General features: G+C 46.1%; 1 protein-coding gene across 6 annotated transcripts in view; it reads left to right on the forward strand.

Moving 5' to 3' along the window:
* Nucleotides 1-15,087, forward strand: part of TBC1D1 (TBC1 domain family member 1) — a 118,946-nt gene that overhangs the window by 36,916 nt on the left and 66,943 nt on the right. For 3 of the 6 annotated variants that reach the window (XM_064149123.1, XM_064149125.1, XM_064149124.1), the window contains exon 1: nt 1,784-2,040. The exons of 1 other annotated variant lie outside the window; for it this stretch is intronic. In XM_064149123.1, the coding sequence (XP_064005193.1) occupies nt 2,011-2,040 (30 nt within the window). In that variant the 5' untranslated portion in view covers nt 1,784-2,010. Of the gene's footprint in view, nt 1-1,783; nt 2,041-15,087 lie in introns of those variants that run through there. 2 more of the 6 variants (XM_064149126.1, XM_064149127.1) reach the window with 1 other exon arrangement.

Genomic DNA, 15,087 nt, shown 5'->3' on the forward strand with positions numbered 1-15,087 from the left:
ACTGGGAGGTGATCCAGCTCTCAGCAGCTGCTTTGTTTGCTTTGTGTGAACCAAACCCAGGGCTGCAGGATCATGCAGTCTGGGACAGGGGTTGAAACTGCTCCTTTTCTGCTTCAGTGAGCTAGGAGATTGGCTCTATTTCTCCCAGCTCTTGGGTGTGGGTGTCACTCTTATGCTCATGTGCTCATGGCTTAGAGGAGTGTCAGCTCCCAACCCAGGGACTACTCCAGTGGCCCTGCCTGTGGAAGTAGAAGCAGATGCAGGACATTGTCCCAGTGGGGTGACTCTCAGTGGCAGTGTCTTTGGGCAAAGCGGAGAGCTGAATTTGGCACTGTGACATCTAACTACAAGCAGCTGGATTTTATTAGGGAGAAGTGCAGAGCAGACCCCTATGCCTTCCTGCTCCAGTTTTGCAGCTCTAGTCCTTCACTTTGTTTCAATGAGGTGATGGAAATAAAGGGGTTTTTGTTTGGGGCCCGAAGGATTATTTCTTGTAAAACTCAAGCCTTTTTTAAATCTTGGTTCTGTGCCCTTCCTCCAAACTGAGGCAAAGGAACTGTTGTCAGCCCTGCAGCCGCAGGGTGTGTTCAGCCACAGTGTGTGTTCACAAGCTGGAGAGACAACAGGAATGAACCAGCACCTTTCCTCTCAGGCTGGCAGGTGACATCCCTTGGCCTGCCAGAAACGTTCAGACTCTTGACTCTATTTTAAATTCTCTTCAACATCTTAATTCTGAAAGTAGAGCTACTGCTGTGTGGTGTCAAGATGCCATTAGCTGACCTGAATGGTGAGCCTGACTGGAGGTGTAACATCTCACAGCCATTTCAGGCAGGTGAGAGGGCTGAGGGGGGAATCTCATTAATGCCTAATCAATAAGCATGCTTCTCCCTAACGTCAAGTGACAGAACAAGGGGAAACGGCCTCAAGGTGCACCAGGGAAGGTTTAGATGAGCTATTAGGAACAATTTCTTTCTTGCAAGAGTATCCAGGCATTGGAACAGGCTGCCAGGGAGGTGGTGGAGCCAGCATCGCTGGAGGTGTTCCAGAAAGGTGTGGACGTGGCCCTTTGGGACATGGCTTAATGGCCACGGTGGTCTTGGGTCCATGGTTGGACTCAGTGATCTTGGAGGTCTTCCCAGTTGAAAGAATCCTGTGATTCCAAAGGGTGAGAGCTTCAGGAGGATGGATCAGACTTTTTTCAGTGGTGCCAACTGACAGGTTAAGGAGCGATGGACACCAACTAGAACACGGAAGGTTAAATGTAAACAGAAGGAAAGAAGTTTGCGCTGTCAGGATGGCAGAACCCAGACTGGTGGTGGGGTCGCCTCCTCTGGAGCCATTTCAGACCCGCCTGGACATGCTCCTGTGTGGCTTACTCTGGGTGACCTTGCTCTGGCAGAGGAGTTGGGCTGGGTAACCGCCAGATGTCCCTTCCAAACCCCTGCCGTGCCGAGATGCTGTGGTTTTTTGTCTCATCCTTTAAAGTTAGGCACAACTCCGATAGGCACAACTGCCAGCCTGTGCCCAGGCTTTCCATGGGCCGGGATGTTCGCGGCAGTTGCGAGTGCTGCCTTGTGCGCTGAGGTAGCAGGGGCTGCCTGCGGCGGGGCGCTGCCTGCGGCGGGGCGCTGCCTGCCTGCGGCGGGGCGCTGCCGGAGGGGCAGCCTGCTCCCTTCCCGCCTTCCCGCGGGCAGGCGGCCGCGGCGCGGCGGAGGCGGAGCGCGGCGGAGGCGGGACGCGGCTCGGCCTCAGTCCCCGGCCGGGCCCGGCCTTTCCTTTCCTTTCCCTTCCTTTCCCTTCCCGCCGCACTTCGCAGCAGCCGGCTGCGCCGTGGGGATCCTCCCTGGCGCGGCCAGCTCGCCCGTCCCGCCGGCTGGAAGTCTCGGAGGCCGGGCGGGCTGGCTCCCCGCTCCCGGCGCATGAAGCGGCAGGCGGGCGGCAGCGGGGAGAGGCGGAGAGGAGCGGCCGGAGCCGGGGATCGCCGCCGGCCGCCGCACAGGAGCCCCTAGGATGTCACCATTGTTCAGCTGGGTGGCCAAGGTAGGCGGTGGCGCGCCCGCCGTCCTCCGCTCTCGGGAGATAAAAGTCCAGCTAAGAGTTTGCGGATGCTCGCTTGTAATCCCACGGCAAGTCACCCCTCTCCAGAGAGGGAGCCGAGCCGAGCCGTACCGCGGTGCTCCGCCGGGGCAAGGAGAAGCACCCGCAGTTGAGCAGCCGAGGAGAGCGGGTGGAGCTGGGGCTGGGGCCGAGGGCTTGGAAGCTGCGACTGTGCCCAGCGGTCCCGCTCGGTGCGGACCCGGGGATGGCAGAGCTGCGAGCACAGCTGCTAGGAAGATGTGGTCTTGCACTCTGCTCACGTTTGATGCTTCTCGTGTGCTCTGCAGAGTGGGTAGCAGCACTCCCGCTGCTTGTTTGGGCTGCTTTGCTGGGTTTTGTCACACTCTGAATTTCTTAAGAGCAATAAGTTGGTTTGTAATGGGCATCGTACGTATTTAAAGTGTGACAGCGTGTGCCATGTGCTGGCTTCTACATCTGTGTGTCCGGGGCTTCAGTACAGCCTCCCTCTGCATCTGTGACACTGCATCTAGGTGCAAAGGAGCAGAGATGGTTAAATAAATCCAGAGTTATTCGAGATGATGTTTCAGGATATATACACATATACATATCCTTTTTTTTAAAATTCAAACAGTCATTCTGAATTTAAAATGACCCATATGTGGTATTGTGCCAGGGGAGATTTAGATTGGATATTAGGAACAATTTCTTTCATGAAAGAGTGGTCAGGCACTGGAACAGGCTGTTCAGGGGGGTGGTGGAGTCACCATCCCTGGATGTGTTCAAGAAATGTGTGGACATGGCACTTTGGGACATGGTTTAGTGGGCGTCCTGGCAGCTGGACTTGATAATCTTAGAGGTCTTTTCCAACCAAAACAATCCTATGGTTCTATGATATTCTGTCCTGAGGCACAGTAGGAAGCGCAGGACAGGACAAGTGGGTAAAGCAGAGCTGGATGACAGTCCACAGTTAGGGTTTTCCTTGGAGGAATTAGCTGGGGAATAAACAAACACAACTGTATCTGAAAATGAAACTGACAGGCAGGCTAGTCTACTAGGCAGACCACAAAAAACCTGGTTCTCCCTTCTGTTTTGCCAGGCGTAAATGGCTGCTTAATCACTGTTGCACATCCCTTTCCTTACATATGTAAAAGGTGAAGTACCTGTCCTGGGAAGATAAGAGGGAAGTGCTTGATGTGCCTTGCCTTCTGTCAGATTCTCAGATAGAAGGATTTGCTCCGTTTTATCTTAAAAGGAGCTTGTTTAATGTTAGCCATGCCCTGAAAAACAGAAGTTTATCCTTTCCTCTTTCCACTTGACTTTCTTTCTCTGTTTAAATAGCTGTAAGGTGGGGCTCTTGTTACAGTAGTTCCCTCTCTGTCATCATTGTGTCTCTGTCTGGAGGGTGATGTAAGGGTTGACTTGCTGTGTTATCTCAGGACATGATACTGTGTGATTTCCATGCCAGACCTTACATACATGCCAATCTCCTATACAGGTTGGCTGCTGTCAAAAATCAGTGATGCTGTTGGGTAAATACTGCAGGATGCCACAACGGGGTGGCCCATTTCCCCCTCCTCCAGCCGCACAAAGCAACTAGTCAGAGAGGAGTTAGTCTTGGAGGAGGTACAAGCAGAACTGATAGTGTGGAGAGTCGGTCATATCTCTAGAGAGTAAAAGAAACTCTTGCAGAAACACACACTCCTAACTCTGCCTTCAGGACTACTTTCTGGGCTTTCACAACTAATTATTGCAGTGCTGGTTCTTCGCAAGTGTTTAGTTTTATTCTTTCAACGGTCATTAATCATCAGTACTAATTAGGGGAGGGAAAGCAAAGCAGGGTATTTAGAAATATAAAATGAGGCTTGTTAATGGAGGAGGCTTTCCTGCCTGCCAAAATCTGATCCGTGAAAATGTAGGAACTAGTGCTGGAGGCTTTCAACACAAATGCAGTTTTTAGGAGGTGGTGGTTTGTTCCAGAATGGGGTAGGACTGCAGGGTGTAGAAGGAGGAACCTGCCCCTCTGAAAACAAAGCTGTCCCCCTGCAGTAACAGGGGTAAAAAGAGTGACTCCCTCATGCAGTAACACAAGTGGTTAGCATCACCGTGTCAGTCCCCAGACCCACAGGTACTTAAAAGTGAAGTAATTTACTCCCATACGCTATAAAACTGGTCCCCAGTGTTTGTTTAAATATTACCTTTTAATACATCTTCGTGACAAGTTTTTATGTGCTGCTTTACCCAGTTTGTCTCCTACCTACATGCAGGCTCCTTGGGGGTGAGTTTTGAAGAGCTGCCAGCCCAGGTTGTGGGGCCCGTTCTGGGCTGGAGGATAAAGCCCTGCTTCAGTTCTAGGTGGGTTGGTGTTGCCAACATTGGCCATATGGATGCTGATGCTGGCTGAACCACTCGAGTGATGAATTCCTAAGTACTGACTTGTTTTAGTCTCCTAAAATTGCTTAAATAAAAAAAGAACAGTGATACCTGTTTTTCCTGCCCAGTTTTACAGAGACAGCTGACTTCAGGGAAACCTGATGACTTAACACCTTAAAACACTGTTGAAAGTGTGAATTAACTTTGCAGTGTTGTAGGTAGAATATACTCACTTTTGTAGATATACAGAGATATTTGAATTTATGTTCAGTTTAGTTCACTGCAAAAACTGTTGCTAAAAGTAAAGAAATTACTTCAGAGCAAAAACCATCAAAGGTTTCAGACTGCAAATAAAAAGTAGATAGAAGTGCTGATTTTTAGTGATTTATGGCATACTTGCACATCATTAACTCATTAATAGGAGATGATAGTACACTGAGAGTTGTTAAGAAAATAATTATTTCCATTATATTTAATAAAGCTTAAAAGTAAAACAACTCAACAACTTCAATGTTAGTAGTCTACAATTACCCTTTATAATGCAACTTTTTATTCAGAAGCAATTTGACAGAAACAAGAATTAAAAACCTGATTGCTGAATAAATAAACGTTTTTACAGTGAATAAATTGTATAAATAGGAAATTGGGGTGAATATGTCCTCAGATTCTCAACTACCACAGCAATTTATACACACTGTGTCTTTCTATTAACAAAACCAGTGCCATCTATAACATAAAGGCTGTGTTTAGGTTCAGCTTATTTTAGTTAAAGCATTAGAAACCAACAAGGAACCAGTGAAAAAAATAGGGTAAAATACAAAGCAAAGTTCTATTATAGAAGAAACCTGGATTTAAATAATGGTTTTGCTGGTAGGAATCAATCAGCTCTGATGAGGATGCCTTCAGGAGAGCAGGTGGGAAGGGGATGCTCCCAGTTCCTTCATGAGGTTCCTCTTGCTGCAGCTTGAGGAACCTAAGAGAATGGGCTACCAGCACTGGTGAGAAGGTGGGTTTACAATGTAGCTGTCTCCAGCTAGTTTAGCTAATCTTGGACCTTGAATTGTGAAGCTGCTCTGAAGATTCAGATTTTAAGCTTCATTCATAAAAGATGCTCTGCAGTTCCCAGTAGCAAAGCAAGAAGTAGGTTGGGGTTTGTGTTGGCTTTTCTTTCCCAGGATCTGCTGAGTCAGAACTGCCTGTAGGCTTTGCTACAGTTTGGGAAGCTCTCAAGGCATCAAGACAGTTTGTGTCATATTCAATGCAGCAAGCCTTGGTTTCTCAGCTTGTTTGATGAAACGCTGTGGTATTTATAATCATATTGTAAATGCCACTTGTTTATCTTGGAGTCAACATAACTTGATGTGCTGTGTTAGGCTTGATCTTGCTGCTGAGTTGCTGTTACTTCCAATAGTTTCTGAATAGTAGGATTGCCTAGCAGATCTCCAGGGGAAAACATGTAGCACTAACAATCTGCTTCTTAGTGTGGGTCAGAAGCTACAAATAAAACGAAGATGGCAAAAATGACAAATGCCTTTGGGAAGAGAATGAGAAGGAATGAGAGACTGAAAATAAGGAAGCTCAAGAGATCTCCCTCATCCTGTTTTTGTTTTGTTTTGCTGTTGTGGTTTTCTCTGTGTGTGTTTGTTTGTTTTGGGTTTTTTTGGGGCTTGGTTTGGTCTGGAGTTTTCTGTTGGGTTTGGAGGTTTTGTTTATATTTCCCCCCTTTTTAAGAGTGTTCTGAAAGAGTAGCCTTGGCTTTTTTCCTGGTCTGTTTTAGGGTGTTTTGTTCCAGCTGTACTGACATTCTTGTTTCCGTTATTGCCCACAGCTTCCAGCAAAGTTGAGCACCTCTGGGTGTCTTCAGCCCCTTACTGAGTGACTAGCGTTTGAGCCACATTAATCTAGATGTAGTTTCTTAAGGCAGCCTCATAACCAGACATCTCAACACTGTCTAAAACCCAGTAATAGCTTGAATTTTATTAAGCCTGTCTTGTATTTTAAACCTATGTTACTTAGAGTACTTCATGTGGAGAGGTGAACAAACGACGGTGGCATTCCGTGGTGTGTAAGCCCTGTTTGTGCTGGTGCTTTTACTCCAGCAACCCTTTTCCTAAGTGAATTTGAATATTTGGATAAAGCATCAAGAATCGGAGTTAATAGAGAACTAGTGTCAGGGAAGAGCTGGGAATCGCTGGGGAGGGAAGGCTCAAATGCCACGGCTTTGCCTGCGTCTGCATCTCCTCGAGGGCTGGAGGGACAGACCCTCGCTTGTCTCCGGGGCCGGATGCCGGCAGCGCAGCAAAGAGAAAGTTCAGACTCTTGCCAGAGCTGGATTTCGGTGCCCGAGTGCGCACAATGCCCCTGTCACACAGCACCACGGGGCCGCGCAGCCTTGCTTCTCCAGGTCGGCTTTTGTTCAGGGGCAAGACAACTTTGTTACCAAGTACCAACTTCCAGATAGAGGCAGATTACCCCCGAACACGGAGCAGTCGGAACGCGCTGATTTCTGTATGCCAGTCACTCCCCACCTTCCCCGCGGGGGTCTGGCTGATGACCGAGGGATACGCACTCCGCATTTGCAATGAAGTCAGTGCTGTGGTGAAACCCCTCTGTTACTCAGCAGTTACGTTCCCTTCGGAGCCATTCCCTATTATTCTTCATCCTTCCAGATCTGGATTGTTCCCTTCCTGCTCAGACATCCCCGATGTGATGGGAGAGGGCCAGCACACAGCCTGGCTCTCCAGGCTTTTATGTGGCTGGGCAGATGCAGTAGGTCAGTGTCCTCTGCATCTGTAAGGTGCATTACAGGTGCTTAGGCAAGAGTAGGGCTTTCCGTACTTAAATTCCTGGCCATGTAGACTGCAGCTCGCCAAGGCTTTTCTCTTGAATCATTTATGACTTTCTGAATTAATTTCTTATGAAGATCTACTCTCAGGCTCATGTTGACCTTCAGTTTTAACAAGTCAAGCCTGATGAGGTAGCTGAGCTTGCTCTTTTGTACAGGTCCCATCGTCTGCAGCTGAAAACAGAACATTGAAGCTCTGCTCAAAACCTGTCTGCTTTCCTCTGCTGAAAAGCTCTCTGGAAATTGGTGCTATTAGCTGTCTTCGTGTGGGTAACACATTTTGGGCCAAACCAATAGCAAGCCGATAGTAAATCCTGCAGGATCAGGGAAAGCTTCAGGTCCCAGCAGAGACAGGCAGTACAACAAAGGGTTTGTCTGGGCATTTGCCATATAAATATGTATGGGGCACCACAGTTTGACTTTATTTGCTTTACATTTGATGATCTAAAATACAGCTTCACATCATAGCTTACTTTTTTGGAAGGCTATTATAATGAAAACGGTCTTTTATGTGCGCCGGAGGTGTTTCTGAGAGCACAAAAGCTCTGGGTTTGGCTCTGGGTTCCCTAAATAGGAATACCTTTAAGGGAAAACTAGAGCAAAACACCTCTTTCATCAAAGATGTGCTCACAGAGCTGCATGACAATTCCAGTTTGTAATTTCCCATCATTCTCAATATATAAACTGTGGCATTTCTGAGAAACCTCTGCTTTAAGGGGATGTTGGAACATTTTTACTGTGCCAACTAATAAATACCTCAGATTTTGAAAGAAAAATTTTTTTAAAGACCTCATAAAGCTGAAGGAGCTGAAGTTATGTTTGGTGCACAGAGGTTGACTGATGACTTAGCAAGTAAATCTTCAGTAGAAACAGTGTTAATGGAATTACCTCTTGGCTATAATTTTATTTTTTAATTAGAAGCTTTTACTGCTTAACTGTTCAGGCTGAAATGCTCATGGATAGCAGTGACTGAAGGGAAAAAGAATCTCAGCCTTGGTTTTGTTCCTGTTTCACATATCAGTAAAGATACACAAAATATGTCAAGAGATTTGCCCAAGTAGGAGTTTGTTTACCAATTTGTATGGGGAGGTAAGGTAGGAGAGCTAAGAGCAGCTGCAACTGGGATAGCAGAAGCTGAGGCAAGGAATGGTATTAGCCACTGTGTATTGTTTTTACTAACTGAGAGGTTTGTACTGAATTGGTGTTAGTTATTTTGTCTTTTTAAACAAGTTGCAGTAAAAAAATCCTGAGATGTTGCACCAAGGGAAGTTTGGATTGGATATTAGAAGAAAATTCTTCACTGAAAAGGTTCTCCAACACAGGAACAGGTTCCCCAGGGAAGTGGTTGTATCCCCGTCTCTGGAAGTGTTTAGAAGCTGTAGAGAATTGATGTTGAGCACCAGACTTGATTAATGGCTGGACTTGATCTTAAAGGTCTTTTCCAACCCAAACAGTTCTATTATTCTATAAATATAAAATTTTAATAGGAGAGATTTACATCTTTCTGAACAAACCACATTTTGCTTGCTGAGAAGTAGGAGGGGAGTCTCGGGCACCTTTACCTTGTTGAGGTGGACCAGAGTGGAACAACAGGATTTCTGCTACCTGTTTTTTCCTCTGTGTCTGCAGGTTCTAAAAGGCCAGCCTGGTATTCCCTGCTCAGCTGGCCAGGTGTGTGAAAGGTGCAGTTATAAGGCTTTATGAAATCATCTGTAGGTTGCATTTCTGTTAGTAAGCAACAGCAGTAAGCCCAGCAACAGACTGTTGAAGGGCTGGTGCTGGGAAGGGAACTGCTGGCCGACTGTTTAGAAGGGCTTCTAGAAATAGGACAATAGGGGCAATAGTTTGAAACTGGAGCAAGGTAGATGTAGGTTGCACATCAGATGACAGTTCTTTACAATGAGAGTGGTAAAATGTGGAATTGGGTTGCTCAGAGATGTGGTTGAGGCCTCATCCCTGAAGACATTCAAGATCAGGCTTGGTGTGGCCCTGGAGGTGTTCAAGAAGAGACTGGATGAGGCACTTAGTGCCATGGTCTAGTTGATTGGCTAGGGCTGGGTGCGAGGTTGGCCTGGATGATCTTGGAGGTCTCTTCCAACCTGGTTGGTTCTATGATTCTATGATTCTGTGGGCAGCCTTATCTAGTTGGGGGTGTCCCTGCTGGGGGGGGTTGGACAAGATGACCTTTAAGGGTTCCCTCCCACCCAATGCAATCTGTGAATCTGTGCTGAGAACAGGTTGTGTACCTGGTTCAGGGAAACAGGTTTTACTTTGGCCTAGCCCTGCTTGGGTGCTGTGAGCCAAATGCCTGGTTGCAGTCAAACGCATCACAAAATGAAGGGCTAACTCTCTTTAAATGGACACCACTTCAGGCATTTTGAGAAGTGGATTGGTATAATCCACTCTCAGGCACATTCCTGGCCCAAATTAAAATAGTGAAGTAGTCACACTTGTGCATTACTTGAGAATCCAGCTGAAAGAGCTGTACAAACAGCTTGCACATGGCTTTCCAGTAACTGGCCCTAATGCAGGGAGTGGGTCACATCAGAGTATTTTTGGGTTTTGAGGACGTTGACATTTTGGCTACTGGTGTGTGAGAATTTCAGGCTTGTGAGCTGGACTTCTGTCACTAACTGAAGCTCTGTGAAGAGAGAGTAAAACCGTATGCTGCCTTCCCCTCTCAGCAGCATCCATATAGCCTGTGTTGATGGTCACATCAAAACAAACCAAGAATTCATCGTGGCTGATATATCTGGAAGCTTCTTCCCAACTCAAAAGAGTCTGACTTTGGAAGTGTGAATGCTTCTCTTTGTGCCTTTAGAGCCTCATCACTGTAATCAGAAGCATAGCCTTTTTTTTCCCCAAGGGGAACCTTTGATATGCAGTGACCAAACAGGATTTTCAGGTGCAGATACCCTGTGAAATTGCAGGTTTGGGGAGAAGAGACCACAATTTGTGCATAATTATTCTGGAACACTCCCAGCTACTGAAAAAAGCTAAGCTAAGCTCATCAGCCCCTTTTATTTTTCAATCAAACTTTTTTGGGGGGTGTTTGTATGTTTATTTCAAGGAGCTCTGAAACCAAATACCTTCATTTTCTTAGATTTTACCAGTTGCCTCTCTACATTTACTGGACCATTGGTCTGCTGCTGTAGTACCAGTGAGGTGAGCTCACTGAAGCTGTTGTCATGGAAATTTGGATGGTTAACACTAAATGTTTCACACTGGCTTTGTTTCTTTGGACCTTTTTATAGCTTCCAACCTCCTCAAACGAAAACCATGGAAAAAGAGATTTGTAGAAGTGCTTTGGAGTTTTAGACGATTATGTACAAGAGGCCTGCAGTTAAAACTCTCCTGGTAGTTAACCAGAACCTGAACCAAAAATACCTACTGGAATTTCAGATTTGGGCTAAATCCTACTGGAATATAACCTGTAGGACTTAGCATTCTGTGGAAGTGGTTGACATTTCCCTTTCATACAGTCACCTGAGGCAGACTTTTGTAGATTTAGGAAAAATGGGTTTTCATATGCAAGCACAGTTTGTGGAGCTGATGCCTTCTATGAAGTGCAGAATCACATGCAAAATGAATGCTTCTAGGTTGTTATAACTCAGGCAGCATTTCTTATCTGCTATTTCTAAAGATTCCATAAACCTTTCACTCCTATTAAAAAAAAATCCACCACCAAAAGGCCCAGTCCACTTGTAGAATCATAGAATCAACCAGGTTGGAAGAGACCTCCAAGATCATCCAATGCCAATCACTCTCTCTGTGAAGAACTTCCTCCTAACATCCAGCCTAGACCTTCCCCAGCACAACTTGAGACTGTGTCCCCTTGTTCTATTGCTGGTTGCCTGGGAGAGAAGACCAACCCCCACCTGCCTACAACCTCCCTTCAGGTAGTTGTAGACAGCAATGAGGTCACCCCTGAGCCTCCTCTTCTCCAGGCTAAACACCCCCAGCTCCCTCAGCCTCTCCTCATAGGGTTTGTGTTCCAGGCCCTTCACCAGCTTTGTTACCCTTCTCTGGACACATTCCAGCACCTCAACATCTCTCTTGAATTGAGGGGCCCAGAACTGGACACAGCACTCAAGGTGTGGCCTGACCAGTATATTAGGTGTGGCTGAAATACCAGCAGTCCTAAGTGCTGGCATAATTTTAGTGGTGAAGAAGCTGGGATTGAAAAAGAGCCTTTCCTTGAAATCATTTTTTCCTTCTTGCTTTTCATTTCTTGCTTTCCTTCAGCTGATCCATCAGTGTGTCCCATAGAGCATCATCCTTGTATCACCCTTGAGCTTCTCATGGAACTCGCAGAATCACAGTATGGTTTGGGTTGGAATGGACCTTCAAGATCATCTAGTTCCAACCCCCCTGCCATGGGCAAGGACACCTACTAGAGCAGCTTCCTTGAGACCCCATCCAATCGAGCTTTCAACACTGCTAGGCTTGGAGCCTCCACGACTTCTCTGAGCAACCTGCTCCAGTGCTTCCCCCATACCACCTTCCTGGGGAAGAATTTCTTTCTATAATCCTACAATTCTGTAACATTTGTGTGTTGGAAGTGCCAAATGCTCACCACACCCTTAGCGTTTCCTTGGCGGGTGAAGGTTTAAATATAGAATACATGGGAAATACTGTGAAGGTCAGAATTGAGTCCCTTTGAAAGGGGTGTGGCAGCATGGACTGTCCAGCTCTGCTGCAATTCCATGTTTGGTAGTTGTTCATCTGATTTACTATCTTCTAAAGGCACCCAGCCTTAACTTACTGGGGAGAGTGGAAGAAAGAAAAGGAGTAACGGAAAATTTACTGTTGGAAGAGACTTGCTAGGCTTAAAAGAGCCATCTTATAACCCTGAAAAGATAACAGATGCTGCATTTTTATGTTTCTTATAATTTTCAGCTAAATAAAGTGTGATGCAGATCAAATTTTGTATTTATTAAGTGCTAGTGCAGATAGGTGGTGGAGCTTCACAAGTCTCATGGTCGCAGGCCAACATGCATTACTGAAAGTCTTTGCATATGCTCTTAGTGGTGTCTTTATTAATTGATTTGATCTCTCCATATATTGTACTATCATGCAGACACATTGTTTGGAAGGGCTAGGTGTGTTCAGTGGAGGTTTGGAGGGGGTTAGATTGCATAGTACAAGAAACTTCTCACCAAATGGGTTCTCCAACATTGGGACAGAGTCCCTATGGCAGTGACTGAATCCCCATCCCTGGAGGTGTTTAATAGAAGCAGAGATGTGGTGCTGAGGGATGTGGTTTAGCACCAGCCTTGGGCGAGTTAGATACAGGTTGGACTCTTTTTCCAGCCAAAACAGTTCAATGGTTTCTCATTTTTTGTTTCCCATCGGTACAACTGACAAGCAACCTGATGTAGTGATGAAAGAACATTTTTACTGTTCTAGCAAGTATCTTGAGAATGTCTTCCACTTCCAGTCAATCTGGCACTGTGTCTGTTCTATGCTGTGATTTTTGTTGCTTTGACTTTTCCTGCATTGCTTTCTTACTTAGGAATAAGAATTTCAAGACTTAGACTCAGTGAAGTTCCCTGAACTTCACAGGTTCATAGAATCATAGAATCAACCAGGTTGGAAGAGACCTCCAAGATCATCCAGGCCAACCTAGCACCCAGCCCTATCCAATCAACTAGACCATGGCACCAAGTGCCTCATCCAGTCCTTTCTTGAAGACCCCCAGGGATGGTGCCTCCACCACCTCCCTGGGCAGCCCTTTCCAATGGGAAATCATAGGTTGTAAGGGACCTTGAAGATCATCTAGCTCAGATTCCCTGTTGTGGGCAGGGACACCTTCCACTAGACCAGGTTGTTTGAGGCCTCATGAAAACTCTCTTTGAACACCTCCAGCGAGTGGGCATCAACAACCTCTCTGGGCAACCTGTTCCAGTGTCTCACTGCCTTCACTGTAAAGAATTTCTCCTCTTGCTGTTCATCAACTACATCCTCAGTCAGGCATCATTTAGGACTTGGACACTGGTTGCTGTTTTTATGTGTAAGTGAACCAGATGATGCAGATCAATAGTCTGACTGCAGGTTTAGAGGACTGTTGATAATAGTGTAGCATGGCTGATGGAACAGAAGGTTGAAATCCAGCTGTTACTCTTTAGTTACTGAGGATTTCCTGCTGCTGAGATCAATCTGCAGCTCCAATTTAGGCCAGGTAATAGAGCTCAACTGAAATGACCAACAATTGTATGAAAATAAAGTTGTTGGCACAGCCTGCAGATCTAAAGATCTGCCATTGTATGTCTGTAGTTAGTTGGTACAGGACATAAATATAGATCATTTTTTTTTGTCATCAAGGAGAACCATCATGGCATTTTCATAAACTGGGACCACTGCTTAAACTTCTGATTTCATGTTCTTAGAGATTCCTGATGAGGCACCTTGGCTTGGTTCTGGGATGGCTTTCAGGGCTGATCCCGTAGTTCCGTTTGTATTGATGGTGCCTTGTATCTGCCTTTTGACAACTCTTCTCTATTTAGAACTCAATGTGCAGCTTTAGCTAAAAAAGACACTGACTTCTTGGGGTTTGTGCCCAAATTCACTATTGGCTGTCAACACAAGCTGCATGCTTGGCTGCCCTGTAACAGCTAAAGTGGCAGATGACAGTCAGTGGAGGTGCCAACGTTTAGATGAAGAAGTGAGATCTGATGAAGATGACCAAAAGCAGGACAAGTGAAGTAGTGCTGTGCAGGATGGAATGGCAGGACTGCCAGACACAGGATCATTAGCCCTGCTCCACTGCCATCCATTGGCTGTTTTGCAGGCAGTCTGTAAGCAAGCAGCATGCGTTTCAAACTCTGCAGCATCTTGAAATACACATTCAATGATTTTTTTCATGTAGTATCCCATCTGTTTTTCCTTTCTTTCTTCACGTTTCTAGCATGCTTGTGTACTTGGTGAAGACACACCAGGGTCTCCTGCAGTGATTTTTAAAGGCACCTGATGGAATTACCACTCTACAAAAGCATCTTCTTCCAAGTTCTTTTTTTTTTCTTGCAAGTTTTTTTGTCAGTTCTGGATCTGAGAGTAAGAACAGGATTGCAGTAGATTAGACCTTATAGCTACATTTCAGTATCTGAAGGGGACTTACAGGAAGGCTGGGGAGGGACTGTTTAGAAGGGCTTGTAGTGATAGAATCAACCAGGTCGGAAAAGACCTCCAAGTTCATCCAGTCCAACCTAGCACCCAGCCCTATCCACTCAACTAGACCATGGCACTAAGTGCCTCATCCAGGCTTTTCGTGAACACCTCCAGGGATGGTGACTCCACCACCTCCCTGGGCAGCCCATTCCAATGGGAAATCACTCTCTCTGTGAAGAACTTCCTCCTAACATCCAGCCTATACTTTCCCCGGCACAGCTTGAGACTGTGTCCCCTTGTTCTGTTGCTGATTGTCTGGGAGAAGAGACCAACCCCCACCTGGTTTGAAGCAGGAGCAGAGTAGATTTAGGTTGGACATCAGGAGGAAATGGTAAAATACTGGAACAAGTATGGTTGAGGCCCCATTCCTGGAGACATTCAAGATCAGACTTGATGTGGTCCTGGGCAGCCTGATCTAGTCGGAGGTGTCCCTGCTGCCTGGAGGGGCATTGGAGAAGATGACTTTTGATGGTTCCTTCCAACCTCATTTAATCTGTGAATGCAGCTAAAGAGCCCTCAACATCTAGCTCCTTTAGACTCGCTCCAGCAGTCCAATGTGAGGTAGTTTATTGACAAGTTTAAATAATCCCATTAGATCTTCCAATGAGAAGCCATCACTGAGAGTCTTACCTTAGGAAAAATCCACC

This window comes from Pogoniulus pusillus, chromosome 9 (genome assembly GCF_015220805.1).
Source record: "Pogoniulus pusillus isolate bPogPus1 chromosome 9, bPogPus1.pri, whole genome shotgun sequence".
Lineage (NCBI taxonomy): Eukaryota > Metazoa > Chordata > Aves > Piciformes > Lybiidae > Pogoniulus > Pogoniulus pusillus.